The sequence below is a fragment of the Myotis myotis genome, unplaced genomic scaffold (genome assembly GCF_014108235.1).
Source record: "Myotis myotis isolate mMyoMyo1 unplaced genomic scaffold, mMyoMyo1.p scaffold_m19_p_9, whole genome shotgun sequence".
In the NCBI taxonomy this organism is placed as follows: domain Eukaryota; kingdom Metazoa; phylum Chordata; class Mammalia; order Chiroptera; family Vespertilionidae; genus Myotis; species Myotis myotis.
The window spans coordinates 82,739,258-82,761,487 of record NW_023416401.1 but is presented as its reverse complement, the minus strand read 5'-3'; the positions used below and the strand labels follow the sequence as shown (position 1 = coordinate 82,761,487).

The following is a 22,230-nucleotide window of genomic DNA, read 5'->3' as shown; positions in this document are numbered from 1 at the left end:
GCAAACAATCAATGTGTCTCTCTCACATCAATGTTTCTCCCTTTCTCTCTCTCTCTCTATCTCTCTCTCTCTCTCAAAAAAAAAAAAATCAATGGAAAAAATATCCTCAGGTGAGGGTTAAAAAAAAATTGTTCATGGAAATAACTGAACATGGGATAAAAATACAGTCACACTCAGCTGCCAATGGTGGAAAAAAATGGTCGCAGCTTCCAACTTCCTCAAAATAGCAGAAGGGGTCTAAGGATGAAAAAAGAAAGGGGAAGGGTAGGAAGGAAAGAAGCATCTAGGCCAGTGATGGCAAATCTTTTGAGCTCGGTGTGTCAGCATTTTGAAAAACCCTAACTTAACTCTGGTGCCATGTCACATATAGAAATTTTTTGATATTCGCAACCATAATAAAACAAAGACTTATATTTTTGATATTTATTTTATATATTTAAATGCCATTTAACAAAAAAAATCAACCAAAAAAATGAGTTTGCGTGTCACCTCTGACACGCGTGTCATAGGTTCACCATCACTGACTAGGCTGTGATTTTATCCTGGAATTTAATATCAAGGACACCTCTCAAGCATTTTCATACTAACCACCAAACCTTTAACTCTAGCTAGTCTTCCTTTGCTTTGATTTTATTTAAAGATAGTAAATCAACTACTTAAAAGTCTAAACATTGTTTTTTAAAATTATCTTTTTAGCCAAAACCGGTTTGGCTCAGTGGATAGAGCGTCGGCCTGCGGACTGAAAGGTCCCAGGTTCGATTCCGGTCAAGGGCATGTACCTGGGTTGCGGGCACATCCCCAGTGGGAGATGTGCAGGAGGCAGCTGATCGATGTTTCTCTCTCATCGATGTTTCTAACTCTCTATCTCTCTCCCTTCCTCTCTGTAAAAAATCAATAAAATATATATTTAAAATTATCTTTTTAAAAACAATATTTTTATTTCAGAGAGGAAAGGAGAGGAAGAGAGATACAGAAACATCAATGATGAGAATCATTGATCGGCTGCCTCCTGCAAGCCCCAACTGGGGATTGAGCCCGCAACTCAGGCATGTGCCCTTGACTGGCATCGAACTCAGGACCCTTCAGTCCACAGGCCAACACTCTATCCACTGAGCCAAACCGACTAGGGCAGTGGTTGGAAAACTGCGGCTCGTGAGCCACATACGGCTCTCTGGCCCCTTCAGTGTGGCTCTTCCACAAAATACCGACTTCTGCACATGGGCCACGAAGTTTCAATCACACTGTACGTGCGCGCCCGCACGTGGTATTTTGTGGAAGAGCCACACCCAAGGGGCCAAAGAGCCTCATGTGGCTTGCGAGCCGCAGTTTGCCCACCACTGGGCTAGGGCTTAAAATATCTTAAATCTAACATTAATATCAAACTCCAAGAAAAAACTCAGCATGGAGTATAGGATGCAAACTGAAGTGTGTCCAAAGGCTGGGTAGCACACATAAGTGAGGACAGTGTGTCTCACATGGACTGTAAACTAAACACACATGAGTGTGTCCAGCAGGAGCAATGTCCCCAATTCAGCAGACGACTGCCAAGGGGGGCCCAGACAATGTGGCTTTCAGGTTTTTCAAGAGGAGCCAGAAGTCCAGGTTTTTGTGCCATTTCTCCTGATTTATAAACAATGACCAAAAATTCAATTCCTATTTTTGCTAAAACACTATGTGAACCAAGCAAAATATGACTGTGGGTGGCCAATTTGTGATATCTAGGTAAGAGGTCAAAAACCTGGGCAAAGGTCAAAATCTACAAACTATCCCTTTGTATTAAAAATCAGGGAGTCTTCGCACAATTCCTCTTCTCTCTGTGCAGTTGTGTATCAGAGTAAGCATGTAAAGCTGGCTTCAGGACACGGAAGACCTCAGGCAGAGAAGAACATCCAAGCTCTGACACCTAATTGTCCTCCTAAAACATTTCCTGCTATTAAAGACCAATTTATGGTGTATAATAAATGGTACTGCATGCAAAGCACTTTGCACAGTGCCTAGGGCACATAACAGAATTCAATAAATGTTAGCTATTATTGAGTTTTATTATGAATGAGGGTAGAACATAGATCAGACTGTGCATTTCTCTTTTTCATGAGTGTTTTGTTTTTTTTTAACCAATTACAAAACCCAATAATCCCCTTTAGACATGAGAAAAATTTCAAAGGGAACAGCATTCATCCGTGTGGCATTTGGTAATTTTATAAAATAATCTGATTTATGCCTTCACCGAGTGTTTTATTATTTTTTAAGAACATAATAATGGATATTTTAAAGTTTTAATTTGAGTTAATATGAAATTTTAAAGTTCTGCCCCACTTTTAGATAATGAGGATCACAGAACATCCAAATCCAGTTTGTCCGACATGAAGGCCCAATTTTTTCCAAAAAGATTGCCCACTTTCCTGACTCCTTGTGTGACCATGTAGATGCAGAATGTTAGATCTAAATCATGTTATAAGGCTGTCTGGTCCAATCACCACATGTTACAGATCCTGCATGGAACTCCTTCCAGGTCCCACAACAGTCAAAGGCAGACTCAGAAGCCCCAGTCTTCTTTTTCCATTACCTCACAAGGCCCGGGAGGCATGTATGTTTGAGGTGGTTGGTTAAGGGTAGCAGGGCAGCTTTGGACTACAGTTTTGAAACAAAACTGTTCTGTGTGAAACCAATCATCAGTACTGCAAACAGACACAAACCTCAGCCTTCAGGAGCAAAAGGCTCTACCACCTAAGGGGACAGGGTAAGGAAGGTTTCCTACACAATCAAAGCCTTGCTTCGATACATCTCATGGTGGTTGGAATCTTTTTTAAATCCTCTAATATCAACTATGCCCTTCTAGCCACTAGCTTGGAACAAGAGTTCCAAATTTCTATGAAAGAATCTACTTTATTTGCTGGGAAAGTAGAGATACTAAGCAAAGGAGTCAATGATTGTCAAACTGTCCAACTTCCAAAGAACTGAGAAGTATTTTTTGAAATGTAGCCCAAGTAGAGAATATAGATTGTGTCCTACATTCAAAATTTGTCTTTCTAGAAAGCATGTTTTAATATCAAAGGATATAAAGCAAGCTGAGAATAGGAGACTAAAATTAGCTCAAACCACAAATAACCTAACATACTTATCACTTCCTTATGATCAACCTAAAAAATCAAACACTAAAGACATTTACAAAACTAAAGGTGTGGTGCCAATTTAATCCTTTAACTTCAACTGTATCCTTTCTTCCTTCTAAAATGGACCTGGCATGTAAACATTACCAAAAAAAAAATGACATTTTATTAATCTGAAGGTAAGTGCAAGGGAAACCATTAATGCGAAGTTTTGCCCTGTGAATAAAACAGCATGTACCGTGCAGTTATTCAGTGGTTAGAATGGTAACCACCTCCTCAAACTGAAGATAGGAAATTTTAGATGATGGACCACACCCATCTCCAGCTGTGTTTTACACTGAGCACTAGGGACATACCAGACTCCTACTTCAAACCAAAGCTTGCCTTCTTCTCCTACAGTCATTTATTTTCTATTTTCAAAAGCAACATCTTCCAACGAACCAAGACTGTTGGGAAACACAAAAGCTTGTTGTCATCAAGTAGTGGAACAAGTTGCAAAAGGAAGTTTAGTTGACAAATATGCATTCATGAAAAAAAAAGGTAATGAGTTTATTCAACGTCAACTACTTTTACAGTGATTCTCTCTGCATGACAACTATGTTTTCATAAGTTGGGGGGCGGGGGGGGGATTCAAGCTCCCAAAAGATGGAAACAATTGCTGAAGTAAAGATGAGTACAGAAGCTACCAGCTGCCACTGTAGTTTCCTCAATATTGTTACTCAAACTCTCAAAAGCATTCTTATTAGCAGGCAGAAAAATAAGGGAAAATAGCGGACCTGGGTAGTTATTTGTGGCAAGAACAGATGAAATAAAACACTGCTAATGACACTAATATTCCTAGGGTATATCAAGAAAACTGTAGTAGGACATGAGGACTATTTAAATATACTTAGAAATGGTACCACGATAATTACATAAAGGACCCATTCCTTGGGAACCCACATCCCAGGATGTGGATTCCTGAGGAATAGTCAAGCGATGTGGACCAGCTGATCCTTATGTGTGGCTAAATCACCTAGTGTACTGGGGTTGCTCCAGAAATGTGGTGGCTTAATGCAACTTTCTGATCTTGCACCATTCTGTTTCAGCTCACCTCCAAAGACAATCCTAAAGACCCTGTCAACAGAGAGGTGATGTCCAGGTGGTGGAGAATAATAATGCTCTTACCTCTAAGATGCTCTTACCTCTAAGATGCTCTTAAAATACAGCCCAAATCAGGGTAAAAACAATGAAGCAAAACAATCTCAACAAAAAACACAGAACAAAGTATCCTCCCCCACAAAAAGACCATTGCATATCTTCTCAGAGGCCCCTTCTTTCTGTGCAAAAGGGAGCCCTACAAATATTTGTGAAGGCATCCTTTGCCTTCATCCTTGCAGAAGCAAACTAAACCCTATTTGAATAGTGAGGCAGCACAAAATCTGAAAGGGATAAATCTAACAGTGATCAACGTTTAACCATCAAGGAATGTAAAGCTAATTTACCATATATGCTACATGTAGCTTGCCTGTCTGTTCTCTTGAATTAAGTTATATTCAGAATTGATTTCATTTGCAGACATTCTTTAGTAAGCCCAGATTCTTAAGAGAACTCCAACTCTCTGGAATAATTACTTGATGTCCACTTCCCTGTAAGAAATTCACAATAGTATACAATCTTCGAGTTCATCAGTACTCATCAGAATAAAAACCAGCTAAGCTGTTTGCTGGAACTCAGCATGGCAATTTTTAAATGATATTTTTCAAAAGGAAGAGAAGCACCAATAAGATCCATGAAGAAAGAATAAAAGGGGAGGGATGTTTCATAACAGAGATAAGGAAAAGTTTTCCTTCTCTAATCACTAACTAATAAATTTTTAAATACACTTTGGGAAACCTAGCTTGGCTATACTCATCTTATCTTTGCAAGTGGTGTCGCTCACCCACAAAAGCCACAAACACAGAGGCGGCTGTGTTCATCTGTAAAGAAAACCTGCCTCACTCAGTCTTTGGAAAGAAACTTCTGCAGTAAAAAAGAAGCCCAGCCAGGACACAGAACACATGGGCCCAAAGGTTTCCATCAACAGTGGTTAAGCCTCAGTAAGGATTTAGAATTTCCTGGCACAGTACTAGATTAATAGTAGCAGGGAATACACATATTCTCCAAAGAAAATGCAGGCCTCAAGCATCACTTTGCTAATAAGCCATGTTTACTTTTTGAGTCCATACTAAAGAGCTTCTGGAAGCACCAATTCTAAGCACCATGATGTACTGTAAAACTTCGTTGCCTTGGTAGAAACAAGCATTCAGAACTGCTAACTGAAGCATGTCACTTAAAAAAAAAGGCTAAAAATCATATATCAGTAGTTATTACTTTGTCTGCAGTGTGACTTGTACCACATCCCAAAGATCAACTGATTTGGGGGCAGGGGAGGGGGCACTAAACTCTTCTTCGGCTATTTACATTTGGAGGGACCACGTGAAATGGTCTTGTTTCTAGTTTTCAGACATTCAAAATTAACAAAATGTCAGAGACTCATGATTATGTCAAGCTGCCTTGAAAAGGGAGAGGGCAGGAGCTGGAAGCCCACTTCTACACAAAGTAAAGCATTATTTCTAAAATGCTGGAGACTTAGGTACTTTCTTCTCAAACATGGCAGATATGTAAACTATCACACTATTCAAATGAAGTTAGACCAGATGTTGGTTTATTTAAAAAATTACAACATAAAGGGCAGCTACTCTTCAAGTACCTAGCTTGGGTTGAATCTTTCGTAAATTCTCAAGAATCAGTTCCTCTATCTTTTACAGGAAAAACCACCCAATTGCTACTTAAGAGGAAAAATAACTCATGTGTCAGGGCTACTCATTTTCCCACATTACTAAATCAAATGAACCCTACTTATTAAGAATGTTTAATTTAATACCTCTTGGGGGGAAAATAGTAAATTCTTTTGAGTCCTTAGCTAGACTCACAAAACTCCTATAAATTTTTGAGCCTAACTGTACCCACTGACACCCACCCACTTTACAAAACTGAGTACCCACTACAATGTTTTACAAGGATCACTTCAGGAACACTAAATTTTCTTTGTGAGCACATTAAAGACTTTTATTACTTGAAGTGAACTTGGTGATCAGCTAGTCCAGGATAACTTTACAAAGGAAGGGACTGAAGCCCAAAGAAAGGAAAGGACCCACTCAGCACTGTTAGTTTTAGAGCTAAGACTAGAGAAAAAGCAAAAGATTAAATTACTCTCTTGGCCTGAAGGTAGTTTGATCAAAGGCCAAAAATATTAACCTTTACCGTTTATACTTTGGGAAAAAAAGCAGACTTTGTAGGGTTGTCACTTTACAGAGAACCATATTTTACATCCCACAATCAAAAACCATTTACAAACCGACTGCATGCAAAGCCATTCTAGAAGGCATGTGAAAACAAGTCAAGAGTGATGAGGATAGAGAAATTCAACAATTCTTAGAGAGACAGATGTATCACCTGCAAACTTTCTTTTAAGTTTGCCTCAGACCACGTATAAATTTGTTGTTAATTTAAAGTTCCTGTGAGACAAACTGGTGGTATCAACTTCTACTGGGTATGAATTCAAGCCTTTCTTCCAAGTCACCAAGCGGGCAATACTAAATTGCCTCATCAGGCCATGGCTCACAATGTGGTGATCTTGACCTCTACTATCACCCTTCTCCCTAGAACGGGAGTTGAGAACCAGGTACTGTTTGTCTTTATATTGTCAGGGCCTGGCAAAGGGCTGACAAGCAATTCAATTCAGCATTTGTTAGGCACGTACTTTGTCCAGGTGCAGAGGACATCAAGATGAGTGAGAAAGACGGACTAGCTGGCCTCAGGAAGCTTGGACCCTGGAGGAGATAGATCTAGATCTAAAGAAACAGTTCTCATGAGAGCAAGGCTTCAGAAGAGGTAAGTATGAAGTTGTATGGAAACACACAGGTGAGACAACAAAGATCTAGTATGAGGAGGCACACATCTGAGTGGGAAAGGCAGGCAACACAGTGTTGAGCCAAGATACAGAGGAAAGCTCTGACCGGTTTGGCTCAGTGGATAGAGCATCGGCCTGCAGACTCAAAGATATAGAGGAGGAAAGAGAAGGATGATTTTGAAGAACACTATACATTCTAGTGTGGCTAGAATAGAGGTACATGGGAGGGGATGGCTGGAACCTGGCTGCCATTCTAAGGAGTTTGGACCTTACAGGTATTATGAAAGCACTAGAAGTAATTAAACAGAGTGACCTGACTCAGGTCTGTTTTTAACACAATTACCAGTGAAAATGTGAAGAATATACATGGCGGGGTAGGAGGAGATATGGAGAGACTTTAAGGGACCATAATATGTAACTGGTCTCACTTGTTTCTAGTATGAAACTACAAATGACTATAGTATTATAGGCAAAACTAGAGGCCCGATGCACAAAATTCATGCAGACAGCCCCGGCTTCGTCCAGAAGGTTGTCTGGAAGGGCGTCCGGATAGTTGTTCCGTTGTTTGGCTGTTCGGTCGATTTGCATATTACACTTTTTTATTATAGATTTAAGAACCTAGACCACTGGGGTGGTAGAAAGAATGCTATGGTGACCAATCAACAAAATATGGTAGGGGGAATCAAGAACTAGTCCAAATCCCTAGCACTCACTGGATACTGAAAACACACCAAGTGCCTGATACCAAACTACACTGTCTTGGAAACAATGACCCAGCTAGACTTCCCATTTTCCAACACGGGCAGTAGCAAGAAACATGCCCAGCCTATCTGTCAGTATTAGTTGGTTTCCATGAACATATGAACACAAACACTGCAGGGAGGAATGTCAGTGTGCGCAAAATACATATGGGTTCAGGTAGGCTTAAGAAAAAGTACCTGCAATTAAAAGAACATCGTAGGACAAAATTTCTGCATCCTAAGAGATGAGAAAACAGACAATACCAAAAAAAAAAAAAAAAGGAAAAGAAAAAGAAAAGGCACAGTCATTATTCCAACAGTTTATACTCTGAAAAAACCCCTACAGGAAATTTCATATTCATTTCTATCATGAAATTCAGTATACTAGTACATTCAACACATTATTCAATACCAGGTATTTTTAGAGGTTTTGGGGAGCTATTCATGCTAAAATGCAAATTGCAGGTAATTGGCAACTGAAGATCATTTGCATTACCATTATCCCCCAGCTGACCTGCTTATGTACTCCCTAAAGTACCAAAGTATTCCTATAAATATGCCAGTGATGTCAAACAAATAATAGCAGAAAGTTCCCTCCACTATTTCTCCTCGTGCTCCCAGTTAATTTAATATGAGCCCCAACAATTACAAAGGTCTTTACACCATTTCCAAAGTGGAGATCAGACACCTAAATTTAGTTCACCTAAACCAGGGCTAACCAAGCACATTTAGAGCTAATGGGTCACTCAAGATGACTAGAACTTCCCAATCTCTCCATGTCATTTCCGTTTGTCTTTTTTTTTTTTAAGTGAAGTGAGTCATAGTGTATAGATCTGTCTCCTCTTCACAAAACAAAGTCTTTCTCTGAAGAGACTGGTATTTAAATAAACATTATTAGGAAATTTTAATATTCATCTTCTTGGATTATAAAACCATATACTGTATACAGCAGTGAAGAATTTTAGTGAACTATTGTTATAACATGGTTTTAACCTAGATATGCATTAGATCATATTTCATAATGAAAGCAGCTATAAAAACAAGTCATTTGGAAGAGTGGCCCATTCTACAAAGCCGGCCTCTAACATGGAATAAATCTTGTCTTAAAGTCACAAGCTACGGTGGCAACCTCCTTTATATGAAACAATCAAATCATTCACATTTAAAGGAATGAACAGTGTCAGAGAATCAAAGAATTTAAAGATGAGAGAAAGAGCAAAACACCTGACCCCAACCTTAAACTACTGATGGAGGGCAGCTTATCAGCTATTTTCATTACTTCAAGTTCTGTTTTCTCTTCATTCTAGCTCCAAAACCCAATCCCTTTTCCCCATCTGTGTTCTGTCTCTTCTTAGACAGCCAGACCAACTCAAACTCTAAGCTCACTAGTATTACTTCCACTTTTCAAATCAACACGCATTCATTTAAATGATAGGGAACAATTTTTAAACCCATCTACATGTGCTATCAAAGCTGACTTTTTTATAAACCTAAATGCTCATCAGTACCTATGCTATTTATTAGCTCTAACAATTAAAAACAGTTATGCTCACGTTATCAGATTAAGCTTACATAGAATCTTTGCCTGACACTTTTGTTTTCTAAGCTACCACATTCCTCAGCATTCAAGTCTACTTTACCCTTTGTTCACTGCCCAATTGCTGCCAAGTTTCTGCATCTTTTTGTTCTAGTTAGAAAAGAAGTTAGTGTCATAAGAAATAACTGCACTGTCTTGTTTACAAAATTTTAAGCAGAAATTATATTTTTCTAATCACAATAGACTAAGCAAGCTTTAAATGACTTTGTACAAGGCTGTCCTCATCGTGACATGCTATAAATTGTTAATTTTTTTTAGCTTCCATTTTCTTCCAACTTGAAATACATTTCTTTGAATTCCTGAGAAAGAATGGTTTCGGTAAATTGGCACACACTTTGGGAAATGTGCCACTTTCAACTCAAGGTCATCTAAACTCTATGTTTTTAAAAATGACACAATGCCCAATAAAGAGCCACTTTTCAACTCAAAAAGGAGAAGAGTTTCTGACTTCAGTGTTAGAAAACAAAAATACCTGTACAGTAGAGGTGAGAAAGCCCATAATGGACAACTCTCTAATGTCAAAAGAAACCACCTCCAGGGACGTGGCAATCCATTAAGGGAACCTCGACATACTGCAAATCTTGACTGAGTCTTGGAGTTCAAATACGGTAGAGAAACTTAAGAACAAGGAGGGAAATTAAAGACGAACATGCTCCAAGCTCTGGCCTAAAACAGTAAGAAACCAAATTCTTTTAGAATATGAGTTTTTAGAATATGAATTTGTTGTTGCCAACTCAGTCCCGGTATAATAGATTTTCCCCAATGCTTCGTGGAGGCCACCTCCACTTGTGACGGGTATATCATAATATCCAACACTTTAGAGGAACCATTTTTTCATTAAGAACCACTTTAGATTCCACTGCATTAAATCTGACACAGACAGCACGTCTACACATTCTCAAAGCCGCTAGTGAAATTCACTCAATTACTTCAGAGAGACTAGGCAATGGATACGAACTGTATATATTTATCAATAACTAATATACTTTATAGTCTAAGTAAAAGTAACCCTGTCAGATAAGCTTGATGCAAATCGACATGAAACCAAGCATGCCAAAAAAAAAAAAAAAAGCTTTGTTAGTCAAGCATACCAAAGAATTGCTTAAAGCTTTCTTTCCTTTTTAAGTGGAGCTCAAAATAGACTTTAATACTACCGGCTGATGGATCTCACAATTTGCCTTTTGAGCCTATAAGCTGGAAACGGAATGCACTGCCTTCTCCCTTTACACAAGTAACAACATCTCTCTATTCTGTGCACCGTTTATTTAAAACATGGAGTGCGGTTTTGGTGAGTCCTCACAACCCCCGCAATGACATTTAATCAGGAGCACATATTTTCTCGAGAGGGCTTAGCTGCTGGTGAAGGCAGACCGCTTGGTGTTTTTAATCTGATGCTTTAGTGATATGTCAGAAACCCTGCCTTCCTAACGTGTAGGCACCACCATAGCATCCACAAGTAGACGAAGACTTGGAAGACCCCATCACCTCAGCCTCCACCAAAGGATTAAGATGCTCATCGGGGGGGAAGATGCGATTTCGGTCAACATGGTAACTTCCTATGGTCCCTGCCTGAAAGGGTGGCAGCCTTTTGGCCCCAGTGCAGCGGGCACCTCGGGCCTCCTGGCTGGAAGGATCTTTGGCCCGATACCTGCCTGGCTTGCTGCCGCTCCTCTTCCCGCTCAGGGAGCAAATGCCTGCTAGACCTGCCCTGACCCCCTTCTCCGGGGCAGCCCACCTTCCCTTCCGCGTTGTGTTCTTCCCAGCACCTGTCACTACCCGAAATTATCTGCTCATGTGTGCGACTGTCCTCCTGGACGCTGAGCTCCACGAGGGATGAGGTCTGGTCGGTCTCATTCAGTACACACCACCTCCGGCGCCTGAGCGGTGCCCGGCACGGAACGGGCATCGCCAATTCACATCCACCAAATGAATGGACAGGAAGGGGGAAGGGGACTGTCACCCTCGGGACTCCCAAGCACTCGGAGACGAGGGGAAAGGAAACGTGAAGGAGGGAGGGGGAGTAGCCCTTGCTCCCAGGGAGACAAAGGAAGAGAGTCTGAGGTGGTCCCGTCTAGAAAAGGAAGTGGCGGGGGCGTTCCGCCAACCCCCGGGGACAAAGAGTGGATGGGAAGGGGGGCGGGGTCGGGGTGCGAGGGATGCGCGCGGAGAGCCGGGACCCGCCGCCCCCGGGCGGGAGAGGTCACCGGGCTGGAGGATGCGAGGTAAGTGGGGGATCCAAGGGGACGGCGAGATCCGGGAGGGACGAAGGCCCACCCGAGGGACAAAGAGAGAGGGGGCCGGCCTCCGCCGCCGTCGGACTGAATCCTCACGCAGCAGGGCCGACGCACCGGTCGAGACCCAGAGGAAGCACGGGACTCTGGGTTCTGAGGGGAAGGTTCACGCGGCCTAAGCGAAGGGCCTGCCGCGCTCCGGGTTGCTCCCGCACCTGGTAAATGGCCGCCCAGCTCCCGGCCTTGTCGATCTGCTCGAACTCCTTTTCCATCTCCATGACGGGCCAGGGCGGCTGCTGCGCCCCCTCCTCGGCCTACCGCGCCGTCTGCCGCTCTAGGCCGCGTCGCGCACTCCGCCGGGAGTCCCGCTGCAAGCCTCGGCTGCCACCGCTACCGCCGCCCTAGCCGCTGCTTCTTCATGTCAACCCGGCAGCCGGAAGTACGCACCGCGCTGCTGTGGACTCCGCCCCCAGCGTGAAGGCCAATCAGCGGTCGAACAGGTCAGCCGGCACTTCCGCGGGGTGGAGTCAGGGGGAGGTGCTGGGGGAAGCGGCCTTAGCCCCGCGAGACCTCTCTCAGGGCTCGCTCCCTCCTCCCCTCCGGAACTCCGAGCCTGGGCGGGGCGCCCACCCGTTGCCTGGGCGACCCCGGGAGCTCCACGCAGTGCGCTTGGGTTTGCCAGGCCTCCTGGGATCGTGAGATCAAACCTCTAGGAGGCCCGTTGAATCACGGGGTGGCCTTGAAATAGTATGTATCTTTTCTGCAACGCCAGGGCCCTGGCCTCAGTGCTCCAAGCTGGAATATGGGCCTAGGAAGCATGCTCCATTTCCTGCCTCCTGCCTCTGGCCAGATATCTGCACGTTTTTTTCATGAAACTTAGAGCTTTATTATTTACCAGGCTGCTGAGGAAGACCCCCCCCCCCCCCCCCCCCCCCCATTCTCCGTACTGTCCTTGTACTGAAATGCAAGCTTTCCGTTGGAGGTCTCCGATTTCGGGCGCTGCAGGAATGGATTGAGGTCCTGGCATGATTTTCAGTTTCCCAAAGTATCAAGGAATTCTTGCCCAGACTGGACTCAGAGGAGCATTAATTCCAGGGTGCATTAGACTTAGAGTGTTGGATAATACAGATTTCTGGGTCCAACTCCAAGGAATTCAGATACCAAGAATTTGTACTTTTTACCAGCAGCCCCAGCTAATTGTCCATCTATGGTCCTGGAAGCACATATGAAAAGGGCTGGTCAGATTGCCTTCCTGCAGGTTCTACTTGAAGCCATCCAGCTCTGGCCTGGCACATTACATGGAATCGTGAACTGCATGGGGTCAGAGAACCTAGAGGACCGAATCATCTCTGTCCCCTGTTTGCATCTCAAGCCTGGCCAGAGCAGCTGCTGGTATCGCTGGTTGAAATAATTCCTTGAGTACTTGCGGCAGACACTTGCCTGGGATTCCAAGTACACATTCTTTTTTTTTTTCTTTTCTTTTTTTTTTTTTTTTTAATATATTTTATTGATTTTCCACAGAGAGGAAGGGAGAGAGATAGAGAGCTAGAAACATCGATGAGAGAGAAACATCGATCAGCTGCCTCCTGCACATCTCCCACTGGGGATATGCCCGCAACCCAGGCACATGCCCTTGACCGGAATCGAACCCGGGACCTCTCAGTCCGCAGGCCGACGCTCCATCCACTGAGCCAAACCGGTTTCGGCCCAAGTACACGTTCTTAATCTCCACAACAATCCTACAGAATAGGCACTACTATTGTTACCGCTTTATGGATGAGGAAACTGAGGTGCAGAGAAACAAAATCACTTGCACTGCACTTTGGTATGCAAGCCAAGATTCTAACCCAGTCTCCAGGGGAATGCTTTGGAGCCAGGCTGCCTAGGTCCAACTTTCAGCTCTACAAAATACTAGCTATGCAACCTTTAGCAAAATACTAGCTGTGCAACCTTTCTCGGCCTCTGTTCCTTCCTTTGTAAAATTAGGATAACAGAAGTACCTACTCATAGGGGTGGTGTGAAGATGGAATAAGTATATGTATAGTGCTATTAGTATAGTGAGTGGATCAATAAATATTAGCCCTCGTTATTATATACCTACCTCCATATAATAGCAATTGGAGGGGGGAGGTAAATGAATTCTTATTGAATAAATGCAATTGATTTCATAGGCAATGTCTTTAGAAACTGGGTGTTCCATGGAGGAAATTAACAAAAGATGTCCATTCTGGTGGAAAGTTTGGGAATCCCACACTTAGAAGCTGCCTAATTTAAATCTTAGCCCATTTAAGTGACTCCAGGCTCTGGTATACTCTTCCTGTCCTCATTGATTTGAGTGCTAACTTGTCTGGTACTCACAGAACTCCTTGGGGGACGAGAGAAGAGGGCTGGTTCATTCCTATCATTGTGGGCTGAGCTAAATAAGTAAATAAATCAAATGCCCATCTGGAGCCCAAGTGGCCCTCAAGCCTGCAGGGAGTGTCACCCAAGGACTGCAGCAGCCTTTGAGTGGGGCCAAAGCTACGCACAAGTTCTTGATGGAGGAGAGGGGGCTGCAGGGTCCAAGTCTGGGCTGTTTCATGGTTGTGGTAATTTCCTAGGAGTGTCATAACAAATTACCACAAATTTGGTGGTTTAAAACAACAGAAATGTATTTTCAAACAGTTCTGCGGACCAGAAGTCCGAAATCAATGGGGCCGACAGGGCCACAAGCATTCTGAAGGCTCTAGGGGAGGGTCATTCCTTGCCTCTTCTCGCCTGGTGGCTCATGGTCCCGTGTCTGTGGCAGCATCACTCCAATCTCTGTCTCCATCTTCACATGGTGTTCTTCTCTGTATCTCCCCCAACTTCTTGTCTGATATTTGGCGGGGAGGAGGGACCCGTGGTACCAGAGTCTGCTATGCCTTTCTGAGTCTTCCTTTCATTGGTAAAGCTCTCCAATTCCCTGCCAGGGTCTGGCCTTGAGCCAGCCAAACTCTTGAATCCCCAGAGAAGCGATGGTGGTGATTGGGAATCATCTAGTGATGACTGGTTAGAAAATAAACAAATGACCATGTGTCATGATAGCTGAAATCTTTTCCTGGCAGGCATGATCTCACGCGGTTTCTCTGGCCTTTCCTCGTGGATTTAGCTAATGGAGGAAATCAATGACCCATTAAACTTTCAAAAATGTCCTAAAGAGTTTCAGTGGAGAAGGACGACTGTTTCCCAGGGATCATCGACTCCTAGCTTAGCAGTGTCAGCAAGTTGCCTCGTCCTGGTCTTGTTCCTGGCAGATGGCTCAGTGTTAAGAGCTTGGGATCCAGAGTGAGACCAAACTGGTCTCTGATGAAATGTCACTTCCTCAGAGAGGCCCCTTCTGGTGCCTCCTAGTAAACAGTGCCCAGTCACTCTATCCCTTTTCCTTCTTAGCACTTACCAGGCATTTGGTGTCATACTTTCTCCCCAGTGTTACCACAGCACTATGTTAAATATTTGTTTTAGGTGTTCATCGTCTGTCTCCACCACTAAATGTTGATTTCATGAAGAAAAGAAACTAAGTCAATTTGGTTCAATGCTGTCTTAAGCTAGAGGTCATTCCAAGAAGAGCCACGAGTCCTTGGAACGTTCCAGAAACTGAGAAGACAGGGCTTCTTTCCACCATAGGACTCAGAACTGAAGGGGCCTCAGGGTCCCCCAGCTCCCTCTGTCCACCACTGAGGACATGCAACGAGCAAGGGAATGGCCCTTCCCTCTGAGAGTCACACAGGCTAACACAGTGTGGGTACCTTGACTAGTTGGTTGATTTGGGGGTCAGCCAAAGACACCCCTGAGATGGAATAACTAACCGGAGCCAAAGTCAAAGGCCAAAGCACTAGAAACGATGCACAGAGCTTCCGCCTGCAGCCACAGACAGCACCAGGTAACAATGTTGTCCAGCATTTTCTATTTCCCAACAGCCCTGCAAGTCAGGCGTTATCCCATTTTTCAGATGAGAAAATGGCTGCTCAGAGAGGGTAAAGAGATGAAATCAACAAACACCCAAATACAGAACGGCCCCGATGTTGGAGCAATGGGCACAGCAGGTGAGAAGCTTCTATATCCTGGGTTAGCGACTTACTGGCTCTCAGGCCATGGGCAAATTGCTTAACCTTCTGGTCTCAGCCTGGATGCTTTCCAGTGAGAAAAACCCGACTGAATGTGGCTTTCACAAAACGGGGAATTTGCTGGCTCATGAAACTGGGAAGTCCAAAAATGGCTTGCTTCAGGCATGGCTACATCCAGGGGCCCAAGCAATGTCATCATGACTGTCTCGCAACAGCTCTTTTATCTGTTTCCCCTGGTGTTAGCCTTACTCTCAGGCAGGCTCTCCTCCCGAGGTAACCAAGGTGGGCCCAGCAGATCCAGGCCCACAGCCTGCCAGCTCAGCAACTTCAATGTGAAGAACACCTCTTTGCCCTGCTAGTGCCAGCACGAGTCCTGGCCTTGAATCTCATTGGTCCAATCGAGTCTCACATGCCATCGCTAAGCCAAGAGAAATATTGGCAAATGAAGAAACTGAGGCTCAGAGAAGTCAACTTCTTAGCCAAGATCACACAACTGTAGGTAGTGAAGTAGGATTTAGATGCAAGCAGCCTGGTCTGAGCCTCTGAGCTCTCCCCTATGCTGTACAGGTTCTGCAAGGTTCTCATCGTTACCGTGAGTTCTCAATAAACAATAACCACAAAGAGCTAATAATAGTTTGCTACATCAACATGGTGAAGCCTGTACTATTATTGTCCCCCATTTGAACCAAGGCACAGAAAGGTTAAGCAACTTGCCCATGGTCTCACAGCTAAGAAATGGTGAACCCAGGATTTGAACCCACTGTAGCTCTAGATACTACTTCCAGTTCTGAAATTCTATGAATGTATGTGAGTTCCGCACTGCTTCAGAACTCACAGAAAGCTTAACAGCTCAGAAACGCCTTGTTCACATCTTCCTGGGCTCTCTTCCCTAGCCTCATAAAGACTCCCCCACTTCTCCACCCCCACAGAGTAGTTTAGACTTTACTTCAAGCCATTAAAAATAAAACAAGAATAAACACATTAATCTAATCCTGAGCTACTGGTCCTGTAAAGGTGACTGTCCCAGTGGGGGGAGGAGAAGGCGCTCAGGGGGAACTAGGGTATCACATGGGTTCTGAGAAAGAAGGCTCAAGGCCTGGGGGAAGGTCTGAGAGGGAAGTTAGACCTTGCCCCATGCTTTCAGCAAAGGAGGAGTCTGGGCGGTTTCCAGAGGTCACTAAAACTCCGCCCCGTCCAGTTGAAGGGTCGGGATGGGAGGACACTTTGGTCGCATATACAGTGGTTCTGGGCTCAGGTTCTGGACTCTGGCTGACTTGGGCTATGTGCCCTTGGACAAATTCCTTACCCTCTCTGATCCTGGGTTTTCCATCTGTTACTTAAAGCAAGGAGGTGATGGTTGAATGAGATGGTGTCTCAGCCTGGTCTCTGGTTCACAACAAGAACTCAATAAATGTAGCTGTTGTTACTACAACTGTTTAGGTTGCCGGGTGGAAAAAGCAGGCTACCATCTGTCTCCATAGTATATGTTGCAACCTGCTGTTTACATCTCTAATTTTGTCCTGCTGGCAGAGGTGAGCAGGGCCAGTCAGCTTTAACTGTACAGGGCCCTGTGCTAAGAAGGGCCCACTCTTGGTTTAATGCTCTGCTGTTGCTGTCCTGAAATTCTTTTTTTATATATATATATATATATATTTTATTGATTTTTCACAGAGAGGAAGGGAGAGAGATAGAGAGAGTTAGAAACATCGATGAGAGAGAAACATCGATTAGCTGCCTCTTGCACATCCCCCACCGGGGATGTGCCCGCAACCCAGGTACATGCCCTTGACCAGAATCGAACCCGGGACCTCTCAGTCCGCAGGCCGACGCTCTATCCACTAAGCCAAACCAGTTTCGGCTGTCCTGAAATTCTTAATCATTTTTTAACCAGGGGCCCTGCACAAGCATTTTGCACCAGGCCCCGCAAATTCTGTTGCCAGTCCTGGAGGTGAGATTCTCGATTTTCAATTTCTTGAAGTGGGTCAGGGGCAGTTTCTGTTTTTGAAAGTGGGAATAGTCTTCCCTCTTTATTCTTGGAGGAACCACTGCTATCCAGATACAGATTCCCCATCCTGAGTCGTTTATTATTATCTAATAATCTCTCTCTATTAAACCCTAATATACAAATAGACCAAACAGCGGAACAACCAAACAATCGAACAGCCTGTCGTTATGACGTGCACTGATCACCACGGGGCTCAAGTGGAACATGGTGGGCGTCAGCTGCGGAGGGAGCAGGTACGCTAGACCAAGGTGGGGCTCTGGTTGCTGTCATCGGGGTGAGCCTCTCGTGATTACTGAAAACTCTATGCTCCCGTGCACCGCGGTCTCATCCGGCACTCTCACCTGCTGCCGACACCAGCCCCACTCACACCCGCTGCCGATGCCCGGCACCGCCCCGATCACTCAGCACCATCAGCGGGTGCGAGCAGCTGCTGCCAGCCCTGATTGCCCTCAGGGCTTCTCCACCTCCCCCTGCTCCTGAGGGGCGATTGGGGCTCTTCCACAAAATACTGGCTCTTCCACAAAATACCAACTTCTGCGCAGGGGCCACGAAGTTTCAATCGCACTGTATGTGTGCGCCTGCACGTGGTATTTTGTGGAAGAGCCACACTCAAGGGGCCAAAGAACCACATGTGGCCCATGAGCTGCGGTTTGCCAACCACGGCCCTAGTCTATATTTATAAAAGGCTAATATGCAAAGTGTCCCCTCGGGAGTTCGACCTGGAGACTGGGAGTTCTATCGCTTGCTATGATGTGCATTGACCACCGGGGGCAGCACAGCAGCTGGAAGGCCCCAATCAGCCCTGATCACCAGCCAGGCCTAGGGACCCTACCTGTGCATGAATTTTGTGCACCAGGCCTCTAGTAGTAATTATAATAGCTACACATATTGGGCATCAACTATAGGTCAGTCCTGGACTAACCTAGCATTTTACCTCTACCATCTCTCTAGAGCTCTCCAACAACCCCGTTAGAGAGAGTCTGCCATTAACCTCATTTCACAGATGAGGAAACAGAGTGGTTATGGAACTTGTCCACCACTGCACAGCAGCATCTGGATAATGTCTGTAAGTTGTGTGGATCTGTAGCAAGACTGTAGCTGGACTTTTAGAGAAAAGGAATTAACTTCTAAGTTCACATTTAGACAGAAGTGTTCCTGGAGTCCTTGGGAGAAATGTGTGTCTTTTGGATCAAGTCTTTGTCCCAGTCTTTTTGTATTTGAAGATGGAAATGATCTTCCATTTGAGACCCAACTGTGCAGAGAGGGAGGGGCTGGCCTGGAGTTTTCCTCCCCTTGTGCTGGACTGAGGCCCTTGGACAGGACCCAAGTCATACTTTGTATGACTAAAAGCAGAGGGACCCAGATTTGGGGTAATATGCTTACAACTCTCATGCTGGCCTCATCTGGGCCATGGAAACCACATGAGGGAGGGAGCTTGCCTCTGAAGGACCTGGATTGGTCCATTGCCCACATCTGGGTGAGGCAAGGGATGGGGGAGGCTGGTTTTAAATCCTAGCGAGAAAGCAGTGTCAGGAAGCCTCCATCCATGGGAGGCAGAGTGACTCGCACAACATGGTGGCAGGCTAGAGAGAAAGGAGGGTGAAGACGGGCGCGAGGGAAAGTACGATGAAGGTACAAGGGCTCTGGGAGCTATTTGCCTACAGTTTCATTTTGGGTTTTCCTTTCCTGTCATCCTCAAGGCTTCAGTAAAATTTTGTTCCCTCCTGTGGGCTCATCTTAGTGGTTGGGTCAGATATTAATTGTCTCCAATATCAATTCTCCTCTTCTTTCACAGAAATAGCATTGTAGATGGGAACATGGCCGCCCAGCTAAAGACTATTTCCTAGTGTCCTCGTGCCCTTTGAAGCTAGATGTACCACGTGAGAGACTATATGCTGGCCAATAGCATGTGGGTGGAAGTGATGTGGTTCATTCGGAATCAGCCCTCAAGGCCCAGCAGGCCCTGTGGGGAGGATGGGGGCAGGGGTGGTTCTTTCTTTCACCTTTACCCCCATCCTGCTGCCTGGAATGTGGACGTAGTATGCTTGACCATGAACTGTGCAGGTAAGGGCAGCATGTGAGGAATGGAAGAGAACGAGATAGAAGGAGCCTGGCACCATGATCCTGTGGTCATCATTCCCAGACCAATCACACATAGAATGATACATGAGGGAGACAGAAAAAGGGCTGATATTCAGCTGCTATGCAGAGTCCAGTCTTTCTTGTTGCTTACGAGAATCATTCTGACTGTTAGAAAGGAACTGCTTTGTCTAAGCCCCTGGTCGGCAAACTGCGGCTCGCGAGCCACGTGCGGCTCTTTGGCCCCTTGAGTGTAGCTCTTCCACAAAATACCACGTGCAGGCGCGCACGTACAGTGCGATTGAAACTTCGTGGCCCATGCGCAGAAGTCGTTGGTATTTTGTGGAAGAGCCACACTCAAGGGGCCAAAGACCTGCATGTGGCTCACTAGCCGCAGTTTGCTGACCACTGGTCTAAGCTACTGTTAGTGGTAGTCTCAGTAAGAGTAGCCGAACCTATATTCTGATTAACCTAGCCATGTTTTGGGGGGGCTGTGAAGGAAGAGGACCGGGTACCACCTCCAGGTCAAGATGGTGTTGGAGATGGGGCAGTATCCTGGTGCAGGCAGTTAAGAGATGGTAGACAGGGCAGAAGTCCGAGGAGAGATGGCTCACTGTGATTGCTAAGCAACCGAAAGGATGGTCCCTGTGACATGTGAGCATCCCCCATAGATTCTGAGTAATATCCTGTAGAAAGAACCTGATAAAAGTTTGGTCTTCTTAAAGTCATGGGGTTCATATTGTTATTTAGATATTAAAGGGGAAGCTGGAAATTTTGGGGACAGCTGGGGTTATAAACAGTGGCCAACAACGATTAATTCCCTTCTGAGGCAAATACTGTTGGTTGCCTATCCAACCATCACTCCATTTCCTCTTTTTGGCTGCCAAGAGTCCACCCATTGTAACAGAGGCTGAAAAGTGAGATGCTATTTTACCAGGTCACCTCTGCATTTAAAGTATGGACATATGACTCAATCCTGGCCAACAGGATATGAGGCAAAGTCTGCCGAGTCGCTTCTGGGAAAGGGTTCTCCCTCTTGTAAGAGTCGCATGGGAGGGGACACGCCTCTTCTTCAGTAGGCTAAGGAGGGAGGATCCCTGACAACAACGTTGAATTGTTGAACTGTCCCTGCAACCACCCAGCCATGGGCTTTGTAAAGATCATATATACTTTTATTGTTGAAGCCACTTGGATTGGCTTTTTTATTACTTGAAGCAAAAGCATGCTAACTGATATACTGTCCCCTCTCTGCCATCTCCAGTCCTAAGGAAGTCTCAAGTTTAGCTACATTCCTTTCCAGAGCACCCGTCAAGAGCTTTTGGAAACCACCTGCATCAGTTTGTCACCACTGTCCTTCTGTATAAGAATCTCCCTTATCACTCTCTACTTCTTCATTTCATGAGTGAGATCTGTATCTGGGTGGGTGAAAGCAGAACTTCAGCGTGTGTGCAAACCTCTCTTTTGGCCTGGGCCGATCCTCCCGTGTTAGTGTTATCAGTCTGTGTGTGTCTCTCTCTCAGCCAACTCGAAGCCCCTCACAGGCATGGACTGTGGTATATCCTCAGGGCAGCCCAGGACCCGGGTGACAAGAGCTGCTCCCTGAATGCTTGTTAAATGAATCTATGAAAGAATGAATCATCTACACCCAATTTTACTACCTCTGTAAACAGAGCCAGTTTCCCTCCCACTTCCCTCCTCCGTGACTCTAGAACAAGACAGTTCTTGCAGAGAAGAGAACCAGGAAAAAAGTTAATCCGATTCTCAGTTCCAAGGAGCTTCTAGTCCCCCTCTCCTTAAATGACCTTCAATCCACCCACTTCACCCTCAGCTCCAGTTCAGCACTGAGCCAGTTCTGCCTGACCCAGGTCTTCGCTAAAAAGGAAGAAGGAAGGAGGGGGAGAAGGAAGGGAACTGTGTTTGTATTTAAATCATTTCAAGAAACATTTTAAGAACTAAAGTGAGGAGCAGTTCCAAGTTGGTATTCTCTATTCAGAAATGTTAAGTTCTCCCTTTGGAGGTGGGACATTTTCATTCTCTTTAATTCTTTTCCTAATCACAAAAGTAACACATGTTTAATGAAGAAATCTTGAAAATTGCACATGAAAGAGAGAAAACGCACTTTCTCATCTCACCACTTATGATGGTCGCTGGTAACGGGTTGGTATGTGTATTTTCACACTACTTTAGTTCCCACTGTCTCTTCCTCTCTCTCTCCATCACCTTTACCTCAGCTCCTTTCCTACCTTTCACTCTGTCCATCTGTCTTCAGGTCTCTGTCTCTTTGTCATCAAACTGAAATGTTTCCAAGCCTTTCACCCTTCAGCAGGGGTCATCCCTTTAACAGCCAGTCTCCGTGGTCTAATTCCCACCTTATGAAGCAGCTGGAAACCAGGTCTCTCTCCCTGATACTGTCTGTGAAATCCAATACATTTTTCTTCAACTCGGAATA

At 44.8% G+C, this 22,230-nt stretch overlaps 1 protein-coding gene across 14 annotated transcripts in view; it reads right to left on the bottom strand.

Annotated features, from left to right (window-relative positions):
- Positions 1 to 12,069, bottom strand: part of PTPN1 (protein tyrosine phosphatase non-receptor type 1) — a 76,483-nt gene extending 64,414 nt beyond the window's left edge. For 12 of the 14 annotated variants that reach the window (XR_004969849.1, XR_004969850.1, XR_004969851.1 and 9 more), the window contains exon 1: positions 11,828 to 12,068. Coding sequence is in view for 5 of the 14 variants with exons in the window: in XM_036321446.1 (XP_036177339.1) it covers positions 11,828 to 11,890 (63 nt within the window). In the remaining 9 variants the exon portion in view is untranslated. Of the gene's footprint in view, positions 1 to 11,827 lie in introns of all 14 variants that reach the window. The other 2 variants (XM_036321449.1, XM_036321447.1) reach the window with 2 other exon arrangements.
- Positions 12,070 to 22,230: the final 10,161 nt, after the last annotated feature.